Source organism: Branchiostoma belcheri, unplaced genomic scaffold, assembly GCF_001625305.1.
Source record: "Branchiostoma belcheri isolate BF01 breed outbred unplaced genomic scaffold, Haploidv18h27 scaffold2, whole genome shotgun sequence".
Taxonomy (NCBI): domain Eukaryota; kingdom Metazoa; phylum Chordata; class Leptocardii; order Amphioxiformes; family Branchiostomatidae; genus Branchiostoma; species Branchiostoma belcheri.
Window position 1 is genome coordinate 8,454,477 of NW_017803490.1, and position 13,632 is coordinate 8,468,108.

General features: G+C 40.5%; 1 protein-coding gene across 1 annotated transcript in view; it reads right to left on the reverse strand.

Annotated features, from left to right (window-relative positions):
- The window catches only part of LOC109468925 (solute carrier family 28 member 3-like), an 11,147-nt gene extending 4,058 nt beyond the window's left edge, over positions 1 to 7,089 (reverse strand). The window contains exons 1-11 of the mRNA XM_019767306.1: positions 6,884 to 7,089; positions 6,066 to 6,279; positions 5,478 to 5,619; positions 4,706 to 4,897; positions 4,308 to 4,373; positions 3,498 to 3,593; positions 3,036 to 3,129; positions 2,432 to 2,591; positions 1,966 to 2,134; positions 609 to 791; positions 28 to 153 (exon numbers count right to left, since the gene is read on the reverse strand). Coding sequence (XP_019622865.1) covers positions 28 to 153; positions 609 to 791; positions 1,966 to 2,134; positions 2,432 to 2,591; positions 3,036 to 3,129; positions 3,498 to 3,593; positions 4,308 to 4,373; positions 4,706 to 4,897; positions 5,478 to 5,619; positions 6,066 to 6,279; positions 6,884 to 6,962 — 1,521 coding nt within the window. The 5' untranslated portion in view covers positions 6,963 to 7,089. The remainder of the gene's footprint in view (positions 1 to 27; positions 154 to 608; positions 792 to 1,965; positions 2,135 to 2,431; positions 2,592 to 3,035; positions 3,130 to 3,497; positions 3,594 to 4,307; positions 4,374 to 4,705; positions 4,898 to 5,477; positions 5,620 to 6,065; positions 6,280 to 6,883) is intronic.
- Positions 7,090 to 13,632: the final 6,543 nt, after the last annotated feature.

Below are 13,632 nucleotides of genomic sequence, written 5' to 3' on the forward strand. Positions count from 1 at the left end.
AATGCTTCCCGCGATAAGCGCCCTGACCACCATTTCGGCCAGATCGCCCACGCGATTGGGCGCCATGGCTCCCAGTCCACCAAGCATGATCCCCATCGAACCGAGGTTGGAGAATCCGCACAACGCGTAGGTCGCTATGACCTCTGACCTGACCTGTGGAACAATGCATCATGGGAACAATGGGCTAAAGAGATGGGATCATGCAACATGGGGAAAAATTAATTTATAGTTTATTTAGTAATACATGTTCATGCACGAAAGTATGTGGGCATGGAAACATACATTTTGTACATTGCACATACGGAAGCATACTTGTGATGAAGACTGGTAAAATTTCAAATTTGAGACAAATTCAAATGCTGGCAATTGTAACAAATTAATTAACTAATTCAAGTATTAGTGCATTCTGCATAAACATTGGTAGACAACTTTTGACAAAACTTTTAAACAATACACAAAACAACGAAAGTTTCCGTTTCTAGACAACCTGAGTTTGGCTTATTTTTAGATAGTACTACACAGAGTTACAACACACACACACTCATGCAGTGAAAAAGCAAGTAACAAAACCACAGAGGACATTTCAGGATGAACAGTGAGACACTTACCGACATGGTAGCCGCGCCAACAACACCGTTTACTCTGTTCTTGATAATCTTTGCCAGAGCTTCATAAGCAACAAACTCGTTGAGGAAAGTTTTGATGCCGATGAGCTCAGCGACCAGACGGCAGTCCTTCCACTCCACACCCATGATAAAGGCCAGGGGCATGAACACATAGGAGCAGATAATCTGAGGATACAAAAAGGATGATTACAATTACCTTTAAGTTATCATATCCAGAACCGTGCATATCTAGTTCTATGGCTGAATGGGTTAGGGTTAGGATCAGGCATGGTTCTGGATAGTCTCTATTGTACCCAGAACTGTGCCTATCTAGTTCTAGGCCTGAATGAGTTAGGGTTAGGATCAGGCACGGTTCTGGATAGTCTCTATTGTACCCAGAACCATGCGTATCTAGTTCTATGACTATGGCTGGATGGGTTAGGGTTAGGATCAGGCACAGTTCTGAATATGTCTCTATTGTATCCATATAGCTTTGTAGGCATGTCATGTGGTGGCAGCTGGCTACATTACACCAAACAACTTGCTACACCTTACCTTTGAATATCTAACTCTAAACATTGTTTAAAGCTATCTAATGATAATACTGTAGTTCGTGACAGCAAGTTCCACTCTGCGATACATGTAGTTCTAGGAAAGAAGAGTTCCTGAACACCTCAATCATTGGTTGATGAGTTTGGTACTAGCTTGAATGCATCGCTATTTCTTGTTATTTTCTGGTACATGTACTTGCATAGTCTGGACATTTTTTGTCTGTCTTCCAGTGACACCCACTGTAGGTTTCTTTTGATTTTCACACCTACCTCAATCCTAAATCAAGGGACAGTAAAAGGAGCAAGAAAAAGGGGAAGGCAAAAGAAAAAATGGGCTGACAACATCCAAGAATGGACAGGGAAAAACCTTGCGGAAACCCTATCCCTAGTGCACAGGCGAGAGGGATGGCGGCAGATGGTCAGACACTCCACCATGCAGTGCCCCCACGACCCTGGCCTGGGTTAAGGGACCAAGGTACAAGGTACAAGGTACTTGAATGCATCGCTATTTCTTGTTATTTTCTGGGCTGGTATTAGGTACATGTACTTGCATAGTCTGGACATGTTTTGTCTGTCTTCCAGTGACACCCACTGTAGGTTTCTTTGATTTTCACACCTAGAGTGGAACTTGCTATCACCAAGTACAGTAGGGGCGCTGTCACTAAATAGCTTTCAACAAAGTCTAGAGTTAGATGTTCAAGGGTTAGGTGTAACAACTCGATCGGTGAAATGTAGCCAGCTGCCGCCGCACCGCATGCCTGCGAAGCTGGTGTGTTACGCCAAAAGGCTATACAAATACAGATACCTACCTCGAAAGACAGGATGTCGTAGCCGACCATGCAGCCTATCCAGGACAGGATGCCATTGAAGAAGGCCAGAAGGGCGAGGAAGGAGATCAGGTTCACCGCGATGTTTGCTACCAGAGTGATCGCGATTTGAGCGCCCTGCGCAACTGCCTCTATCACATTTCTCTCCTCACTAAAAAAAACATGATTTTATAAACGTGCGTCATGTATATATGCTATTTGCGTCCATATTTTTGTAGTCAGTTTCTTAGAAAAACTAGTATATAGTATTGATGACATTTTTATTGCTACCAAAGATTGCACGATGTACAACTGTCAAGGTTGGTAAGTCACTGAGTAAAGAGACTCTTTTTACACAACCAGGTCTTTTATTCAGCCGACGTTTTGGCGACCGTCTGTCACCTTCCTCAGGGCAATTCTGACTGGTTCACATTGCACTGCAGCACATTGTTATAACATTAACCCTTACCCTTTCCCCAGTTGCACATTGTCGTCTAGCCTCATGGTTTCCTCAGTCTCGGGGTAGAAGAGTTTGGAGACAGCCAGAGCGGCCGGGGCAGACATGACGGAGGCCGTCAGGAGATGGGTGGGGGGCACACCGAACGCTATGTACGCTCCCAGCACACTGCCTAATGCAGGACAGAACATTTATTGCTTATCATACACAATGTAAGAGTTTAAAACAAAGTTATCAAACATTCTATAGAACATAAGAACACTCAGTCTGATTCCCACACATTCTATGGAACACAACAACACTGGTTCCCATACATTCTATGGAACATAAGAACACCAGTTCTCATAATTATGTTCTATAGAACATAGGAACACTGGGTGTAGTTACCAAATCTTAAATAGAACACAAGAACACTGGTCCCGACACATTCTATAGAACATACAACACTGGTTACCACACCTTCTATAGAACATACAACACTAACTACCACACCTTCTATAGAACATACAACACTAACTACCACACCTTCTATAGAACATACAACACTGACTACCACACCTTCTATAGAACATACAACACTGGCTACCACACCTTCTATAGAAGAACAGTACCATACCTGCAATGGTTGCAAACCCTCCTGTCATGACGGCGTGCAGCTCTGACTTGGTCATGTCCTTAATCAGGGGTCGGATCAGCAGAGGGGCATCAGTCTGGGTTTAAACATAGCAGCAACAAGTACAGATTGAAGTTAGTAATGATAGCAAGGCTACTCTGTCTATTGTAGCCACTGAAGGGATGTGAAGAAAAAGGTCTCAGTGGACAGGATCAATGGGAAATACATTAGGTTCTTCATCCACTGTTGACATGCCCATCCCTATCCTTCCACCGCCTTTTACTCCCCAAACCAAAGTCAGGTACCCATTTTACACCTGGGTGGAGTGAGGAACGTCTTTCCCGAGGACACAACATCTAGCCAGGACTACCAGGAATCAAACCCTTGGCCTCCTAGTTTCGTGTCTGTTTGTCTAGTAGCCACTATAAATTTCATCACCACTGGGTTAAGGAGAAGTGACTTCACCTGTCCCACAAAGATGTTCCCAGCAGCATTGATAGACTCAGGTGAGGATGTCTCCATGGTGCGCTGCAGCAGCCAGGCCATCTTCACGATAACCACCTGCACAAAGACCACAAGAAATCAGAGATTTTTGACTTCCAGGAATTCTCGGCTTTCTGCATTCCCCCATGTCAACTACAGCTAATTCCTGTATGCTCTCGGACAAATTCTGAAACCTTTTACCACATTATTCTGCCTCAGTGTTCATCTGCCACCATCCACATGCCATCAAACTAGCAGATACAAGTAGTTTTAGTTCAAACCCACAGCACATCCATCCAACATTGTTTACAATCCAGACATAAAAACTCTACGCATGTTCTGTCATAATTACACAAATTAAGTTGAACAAGACTGGCAATGAAAACATACATTACCATGGCGACGGTGGTTGCTGTTAGGGTTATTGTTTGCATGGCACTGCCATGATTTCATGATTTTGAGGAAGCTGTTAAGTCTAGACAGATACAGTGCACTCCTCCCCTGAATGTATAGTGAACGAGCCCCGGTGTCACAGAAAGTAGGGCCATCTGGAGCAGAGAGGTCTTCCCAAAGGTTTCCAGGAATGTGGGCATAGATGTAGGTCAGAGAAATGCCTGTGGACATTCCATTCCTGTGGACAAAATTCCTAGAGAATTCCTAGAATTCTTGCAGATCACACACATACTCCTCCCTGAGACGTCACCAAAAACTCAGCAACCCAACATATTGCACCATGAAGACATAAAACAGATAAGGTTTTGATCAAATCTACATTTAGTTAAAAGCTATTACCTGCATGAGTCCAATGTAGTACAGTACCGACATCACGCTGCTGAAGAACACAATAATGGGCAGCACCTGTCAATCAGAAATAACAACATCAGTATAGCCAGTATAACTGCTATTTGGCATAACACACCAGCTTTGGTGCAGTGGCAGCTAGATGCATTACACCAAATGACTTGTGACACTCAATCTTTGCAGGAGTTGTTTAAAACTTTCTAGTGATAATGCCCCAACTGTGCTTGGTGGCAACGAGTTCCACTCTACGATTGTATCATTGGGAAATACGAGTCTTTGAACACCCCAATCCTTAGTTGATAACTCTAGTACTTGAAGGCATGATTGTTTCTAGCTCTTTTCTGGACTGGTATCAGATACTTAGTGGTTGGTACGTTCACCCGACCTACCTTGAAAGCGAAGAAGTGGTCGGTGTACTTCTCCCCAAACACGAACTTGGAGCCCACGTCGGCGTACTCGATGAAAGACTGGAACTTCTCGCCCATGAACTTGAAGACGTCAAAGCCCACCTGAGTCCGCAGGATGAGCAGCCCGAAGATAAACTGCAGGGCAAGGCCCCATAGCACCGGCCGCCACTTCACCTGATGATGGACAAGCAGAGTGTAGAGTGTATGTTAACTTATACAATTGGTAATAGTTAGTGTAGGCTACATATCTTCGTATCTGATCTTTGTTATTATTTGGTATTATTTGGTATTTGTTAGGACTTCAATCAAGTAACCTGTATCTTTGTTCTATTTTGTCTGACGACTTCTTCCTCATCCAAAATGTTTTTTTCCACCCTGAAATTGCATTAGATGTCTTTACATTAGAATTTCTTAAGTGTGTAAACTAGGCTTGGAGTAAACATTCAGAATTAGTGAGATCTAACCGACTAAGATGATATGGCCACCTACAAAGAATGGACAGTGACAAATGGCCTAGGAAGATCTTCACACTGGTTGTGGAAGGTCCAAATCCTTGTGGTCGACCAAGGGAGCAATGGACTGACAATCTAAGGAAGGACTTCCACCACTTGAAGTTGAACCTAGTGTCAACCCACAGGACAGAGGCAAGTGGCGGGCTGCCATCAAGCCACAGTATTGCTGTACAAGCACGTCTAACCCTTGGAAGACACAGAACAACAGAGAAACCAGACAGTGAGTGAGTGAGTGTACTTACATGATCCGGGTGTTTAGAGAAGATGTAGAGAAAGATGACCATGATGATCAGCCCAGCTCCAGAGATGAGGTTCTGGGTGTTCCGTGCCGTATCCAAGGCGATCCACAGAATCAGACCAATCAGACATAAGACGTAGAACACCCTAGTGGACAGAAAACACACGTTTCAAGTTTGTTATATCAGGTATGTGTAAGAACAATGCTTTGTAAGAATAGATGTCTATGAAGTTATTATTTCTTTATTTCTTTGGTTTGCTTCTCTATTGGGACAAACCACAACGAAGGGGGAGACAAAACAATTGTTTGCATCTGCTTGCTTCTCCCCTGCATTATGGCTATATATGTATATGGATTTGTAAGGATTTCAATGTGTAATCTGTATCTATGTTACAGAGTCAATGCTTATTCTAACAGGGGGCTATACTGTAGAGGGCAGATGTACTCTAAAATCCTTGTTACAAGTTTTTCAAGATTTCAAAGTGCCAAATTTGTTTGAGATGCAGCCTACCTATATCTTTAGCCTGAAAAATAAGACACTGTGTTTAAATGTACTGAGGTATAACAGATGTTTAGGAATTATCAGAGTTACCTCTTGACCCAAATGTTCCCAGTGACTGTGAAGACGTGCTTCAGACAGTGTTCGTAAATGTCGTCCCCACAGAAGCGGCTGATGCAGATGTACAAGCCGATAAACACCACTCCTCCCAATATGCCCAACAGCCCGATCAGGTTCCTACAGCCACCGGGCAGGTGCCCGTTATTCAGGAAGTAGGGAATGGCATATGCCAGGAAGACTATCAAACCTGGAGTGAGCAGACAAGGAATGAGTAAAAACAATTATGTAAAATAATCACTTTATGTTCGCGGTAGCAAAAGTTTGCAGTCTGGACATATTCGGAACTATATGATCGCAATGGTGTCAATAGTCCGCTTTCAAACTCTATTCATCAACTTGGCAGTCCTTAGACTGAATTGCGTTGATTGTACAATTTTGCCAATGATAAAAAACACAGTACTGTTAATAAACAACATATCATCAGTTAAAAAGATATTACATTACATAATTGATTAATAAAAATATGGTAAATATAGTAAAAGTACATGGACGACGTAATGGACAAACAGTGATAAAAATATGTAATACGTATACGATCATATAGTTCTGAATATGTCCACTGTTACACATGTGAATTTTTTGTGTGTGTTACTTTTATTTCGCTGTTTTTGTGGTCACTTCTGTACTGTGAATTTTGCTGCACCTTGTGAAATTTTGCTGCACCGTGGGGTTCAAGCAAATAACACTTGTAATACAACATACAGTTCTACAGAGCTCCTGAGTCTACATGACATTGTATACAGGGTATATCTAATTCATAGACAACCAATATTTTTACACCACAAACTCACCAATCAGCAGCAGCACCCCTATGGTGGCGAGGATGGGCTTCTTGTGTTCCTTACAGACCCTCAGGACCCGTGTGGACATGCTTGGTCCAGCGCAGCATTTCCTGCGGCTTGCCGGCCTATCTTCTGTGTCTACCGCATCGTTGTACGCGGGAGGTGGAGTCTCTTGTGGTGGAGCTGTAGGGTCAACATCCACACGCACACTGTCTGGGTCCTGTGGAAAGATAACAGTTATCATGAATAATTAAACAGTAAACATTTTGATTCCTTAATTTTTTTTGCTACTGACTGGGCAAGGTGCTGAAGAAAAGTTGTCAGCTAATAGTACCTTCACATTAGATAAATATTTTCTGTAAAAATCAGTGTATGATTGTGCTGTATACAAAAAGACTTGCCTCATTAAAACAAAATATAGTGTTATTGAAGACAATATTGGATATCTGTATCTTGAATATCTCGGGTATTACTGATGTTACGTTTACATCTCTAGGAATTCACTGTTTTTAAAATCAATTTACGGTAATGTCGCAGACTTTAAAATAACTTTTAAGGGTATCCAACAGAATTTTGACGGGTAAAGTTAGACTTTAAAGAAAGGCTTGGACTTCAAAAGGAAAATCTGTGAAGTTACCGTTTTAGTGAACCTGTAGCACTGTGCTGCAGTGGGCTGGTTTCCTGCAACCTCAGTCTGGAAAAAAACAAATTCTTCAATCAGCAGAACATTTATAACTGTACACATGTAGGACTGTATCTGTTTATCACATGTGCAAAATTATCACCGTAGAAGTCTGGACCTGAACATCTACTGTACTTGAATCTGTTCACATCTACAGCTGAGCTCTTATTACCCAAACACAAATTGTATCCAGAACCTTGCCTGGGGAAAATCTAATCTCCAATCTCTTTCAGTGGCTGCATACAGTATCAAATTTGTCAGGCAGTATCCATTTTCCAGACAGTTTAGTACCATTTTGCTTGAGTGGAGAACATTATTACATTCTCCAGTCTCAGTACAATCTTGTTTAGCTTTAAAAACGGTAGGCACAATCATAACTTGATTAGTCAGTTTTCACTCCAGATTAAGCCTCACCTGTGAGGTTTCAGGTAACTCTATTGACACACTGTCGCCCGGCATAACTTTCCAACGTGCACCTTTTTTCTACTTTAAAAACAAACTTAAACTACAAACAACAAGAAACAAGTCTGTTAAGTCAGCGATCAACAAGTGTCTGCAACCACTAGTTCTATGGGGTCTGACCTTGCTCCTATCCCAGTGTGCACTGGTTTTATTCTATTTAGTAAACAAGTTACGTACATTGTGTTCTCAAATTACAGTCTTCAATTGACGTCCCCGTGACCCAACTTAGGGGCTGTGTTAGACTAGGGAAAGCCTTTGTGTTGATGACTATGTTGTACATGTATTTTTACTGCGTACCCCTGTACAACTACAAGTGTCAGAGACTTCAACGATAGCACATAAGTCTAGTAATCTAATATTGGGTACACATAGATTTTAGTCTTTTTTGTTGAATGCTAAAGTTGATTGAAAGTTTTCTCTTGCAAACCAGGTATATGGTGAAACAATATTTGCAGACTAAGTGAAGCGGTATGGCAGCCTGTGTTTGGTAAGTATCTTTTAACAAAACAGAACAAATATACTTTGTCTTGTGTGTCTATGTTGACTTACTCTGGATGTGTGCTACTGTGTATTAGATAAATGTGAAGAACTGTGATGTTTAAACATGCCTTAACTAATGCTAGAATATCTTTATCAAGTATTTTCTTTGCAAATACAAAAACACTTTGTTTCTTAAATCAAATAAGCTGTGTCCGCATTTTTTCTAACCTGTCACTTGTAGCAGGTTTTCCCATAAATATTAGCCAGGGTTGGACAAATTTTCAAAAATCCACTTGCCTTATCGGGCAAGTACATGGTCATTTCCACTTGCCCGAACCAACTTTTTACTTGCCCAAAATATGACACATTTCTATGCATTTTACTAGCAGAAAGAGTTAATAATGTTGGATGCTTTATTTATCAAAATTGTTTAAAACTTGGTTGAAATACTGCAGGGGCTAATACTTTGCATAAAAAAATGTACTTGCCCAATCGTTCAAGTACAGGGGGATATTTACTTGCCCGAACAGTACTTTAACTTGCCCTGGGCAAGTGGGCAATGGGACTTGTCCAACCCTGTTAGCACTACTTTACAGTTAGTGCACGTGGTAATATTAGCTGGCAGATACAAGATCAAGAGGTCATGGGTTTGATTCTCGGCAAGACACTGTGTCCTTGGAAAGGCACGTACTACATGACGACTGGATTTCTTCACTCCACCCAGGTGTAAAATGGACTTTAGTTTGGGAGATAGAAGGCAGTGGAAGGAGAGGGATGGGCTTCACCTTCCAATATACCGTGCCCCAGACACTGTGCATTTGTACAGCCTGAAAAAGGCTATGGAACCTGCTTAGCCTTGACCATTTTACAGTAGCCTCTACCAGGCTTCAGGAGGCAGCTGGAAAGAGTAGAAATTGGACAAATAGATAGATAACATGCCGAGGGAGTTGGTGCTGCAAAATGTACTCTCTAGCGGACCAACTCCCCGGCATGTTATCCCTCTATTAAGCTAATTTCTACTCTTTCCAGCTGTCTCCCCAAGCCTGGTAGAGGCTAATTTTACAGGGTCACAGACATTAGACCAGATACAGTGGATTACAATGTAACAAGCTACATTTGTAAGTGTGAAAAAGGCTATGGGACTAGCTTAGCCCTGACCGTTTTACAGGTCAGAGACAACGGACCAGATAAAACTGGTCCACCCCAGGTCCTCAGGCGAAACTCCTGTCTTCAGGAATGTATGACGTCTTTGCAGCGTGTGCAGACACAACGTCTTATTTGTCCACAGGAAGAGACAGGTCAACGACCTTGAATTGGCAACTTACGGGACAAGGACAAAACAAGCTGCTAGTAGTCTGTAGTAGTTTAGTGGGAAATTTTTGTGAAAATGGAACTTAAGAACTTTGTTAAAACAAACAACAATTGACCTAGAGTTAACTTATCTCCAAGCAGAATTATCATTTTGGCTACAATCATTGGCAGGGCTGTATATGCACTTGTTTGGCAGCCATTAAAAAAAAAAACAGTGCAAAAAAGAAAAAAAAAATGCACAAAAATTAAGCTAAAGCCTAAACCTCTGTTATGCCTGCACAGCCATAATTTGCACAAAGCAAATGTAGACAGTCAAGTTTTTCACAATGGAGCTAGACAATGGCACTGTCTGACAACATGTTATCCACCTGAACTGTAAATCTTGAAAAGTTCACAGTGGTTTTAAAACTTTTATTTTAACAGTTCTTGCAGTGACTTCTTGCAAATATACATTTCACTTCTTACTCTGAATAAATGCTTGTACTGCGAACTTAAAAATCATTGGGAAAACCACCTTTCCGTTTTCACTGCGAAGTTAAGGCCCCCCAAAAAACAACTGTATTTACGGTACCAGATCAAGGACACATTTTTCTCCAACATTTTTAACATTCAAAGACAAGCAACTGTCTAAAAATGCTACTAAAAATGCACAAGAACCTCAAATATCAGCAAGGCCAACTAAAACTTGTTTCTTAACTTTCTGAAAACTTTATTTTTAGATTTACTACAAGGACAGAGTTAAACCCTGACGACACAACATTAATTCTCTAATCTGAAGGTCTAAATCTATTCTAGTAACTTTGAAATCTGAGGCAACAACAAAAAAACAGCTCAACACACATCTGTAAAATCACTAGTACTGGATCAAGTTCAACTGAACATAATCAAATCCGTTCCTACACTGACTTAACGACTTCAGTCAACCATATTATGATCATTCACAAATAGCAAGATGTTAAAAAGAACTGAACGCACTGAATTCAAGACTGATCAAAAACTGTGAATTCAAAGTCTACTTACATTGGAATGGTTGTTATGCATTGTAAGCCTCCTAGTAGAGATGTGTTTCAGACAGTTTGTTGGCAAACTTATGGTACGCTACACCTGGGTAGAGTCAACTTATCTGTGACACTGGAGTTGCTGGTCTGAACCAGTCAACCAGTGATTCAGTAACTGTTATGACTGTAGGGGGTGGGTGGAGCTTGTTTTTTTTACTCAACTTCCTCCCTGTTTCTTGGCTCGTGTGCCTTCAAAATAATGACTTGATCTGGTGTACAAAGTAAATTCAAGCATTACTTATCATTATGTTTTTTTTTTTCAGTGTCATTTTGCTGATACTGGATGGCTAAATACTGTACACAGCATGGTATACGGTATACCTCTGCCTCAATTAATTCAACTTATGTGGTCACCTTAGGTCATTGACATAAATGGGCACGAAACATTTCCTGTTCCAAGAACACATTCTCCTTTTCTGCGAATCTGAAAACCTGCCTTCAGTAACACTGATTAAACATTTCTATTTCAAATTTTTTTATAGGGCATATTGGCAATATGGAGCAGAGGAGCTGGCCTGTGTAGGCCCTGGAAACAGTCTGGCATCCAGACTAGAAGTGTATTCTCTACCTTCACATACAGAAAGACTGAGTTAAAACATATTTCAGAACTTTCATTTATGATTGTATGCAGAACTGTACAATCACACAACAGGTGTGCCTACAGCGCCTCCTAACAACAAAATACAGTATTGCAGTCTGTAACTGATAATATCAAAACAATAGAAAAACATAGTATTTTTATTACATTATCTCATCAAAGAAACATTCAAACACAACTTCTGCTGGTACGGGCAGTTTTAAGTTTCAAGAAATAATTTTGACTTTGAGTCGTAGGGAATGAGAAAGATTAAGGAAATGACATACTTGCAAATGAGTCATACCATGGAGTCATATGTAGGTACATTTGTAGTTGTACTAGTGGAAAACATTCTGATTCAGAAGTGATTCAGGAGTTGCCAAAGAGTTATGACAACAACTATGTCTGCAAACAACCAGTACTAGTGGTGACGTTCCTAAACATCTAGTGTTACTAAATCACTGGAGCTCCTGCCCTATTGGGTCACATTGACAACAGCTGAGGGACATGCCCTGATGGTATTAAACAGAGTAGAACCATATATGGTACATACTTGGCAGTGCACTAAATGTCCATATAGCACAGAGGTTTGAGCCCTCAAGTGCCAATTGCAAGTATTTTGACTTGATAGTCTCTGTATAGTTATCATGTACTGTATTAAACTGCGATGGCAGATTATGTCGCTGGCGGAAAGCAGTTGCATGTTTTGTCAAGTAAGCATTGTTATGGGTTGGTTGAATGAGGTGAATGTCAACAATGCAAACCGTGTGTACTCTGTTTTGTAGTATGCATCTGTAAGTGACAGTTACTAACAACAGTGGCCACTGGCCAATCACACATGTAACTTACTGCTCAACAACACCTGTTGAAAACAATGTATTTAAACTTGTTTGTGACTCACTGTGCCAAGTACCATTTGCCATATGTTTTTAATAAAGTTCTTAAAAAATTTATGTCAACCTCAGGCTTTCCTACCTTACACACACATGTTCTGATTAAGTATAATAAGCAATCAATTGATAATTGACAAGCAATCAATAATAGGCAATTAGCAACTAATACTAGTAATAGGCAACAGCATGAAAGTTCATCTGAGTTGGTAAATTACATTATGAAACATTTAAACTGTTCTCCAACTCATAAATTTGACTCACCGAAATTTTCCTCTGCTATCCGACAAGTTAAAAATTTATGACACCATGCATCCAAATGATAATCTATTTTGTTTTAAAGGCAAAAATCCTAATACATTTTACCTTTAATTAAAATCAAAGATATGTCATTATATAATCACGATACTGCTTGCAACAGCTGTCTTTGACATTGACCCTACAGATGTCAACAGATGATTGTCAATTTGATAGCTTTCAGATATTTTTGGTAACTCTAGATCCAACATGTGGTATTCATTTTCAATCAGAAACAGCGTGGGGTCATTCATGCAGTCGAATAAAAAGGTGGGGCCACTAAATTATATATTCAAACTAGTATAATATTTACAGCAAGGATTTTAATTGGAGATGCAACCTTCTTACAGTAACTCTGTGTCCAACACAACAATTGTTTGCTTCAGAATGATAAAGTTTTCTAAAAACAAATTGTTCAACAAAACTACTGAGCCTTGATGCATCTTTCATGGGGATATCGATGGACTAAAAACATAATATATCTAGTAACTCGGTGTCCAACACAACAACTGTTTACTTTAAGAAGATCACAACAAAACAACAAGTTTTAAAACTGACCCTTGGTGCACCTTTCTCGTCCAGGCTTATGACAACGTCCCTTCCGTCGGTTGTTCCAGGTTGGTAGCGAGCTCTGGGCCCTCCTGGACTCGACATGGTGTCTCAACTCTCTCCGACAAGCCTAGACAATCAACTAGAACGATCAAAACTCCTGTTAAACAAAGTTTTATACATAAACAAACATCGAGCCAACCCGTCAAGACATGTTACCCAGTTGGCACACTGATTTCATAAATAATTTATTTATCCAAAGTTTACAGCAAACTTCGTGCGACTGACAGAGCAAGAAAATAGACTATAAATCAGCCAACACAATTACAGCTTCAGAAATATTTCATACATTTGGAAAGATGTAATTTAAGTGATATTGTAGTACCACATTCTGTTGCGGTACGTCAAAATCAGCAGAAAAATAATAAACCTCACCTTTGACCTCCTGGCGA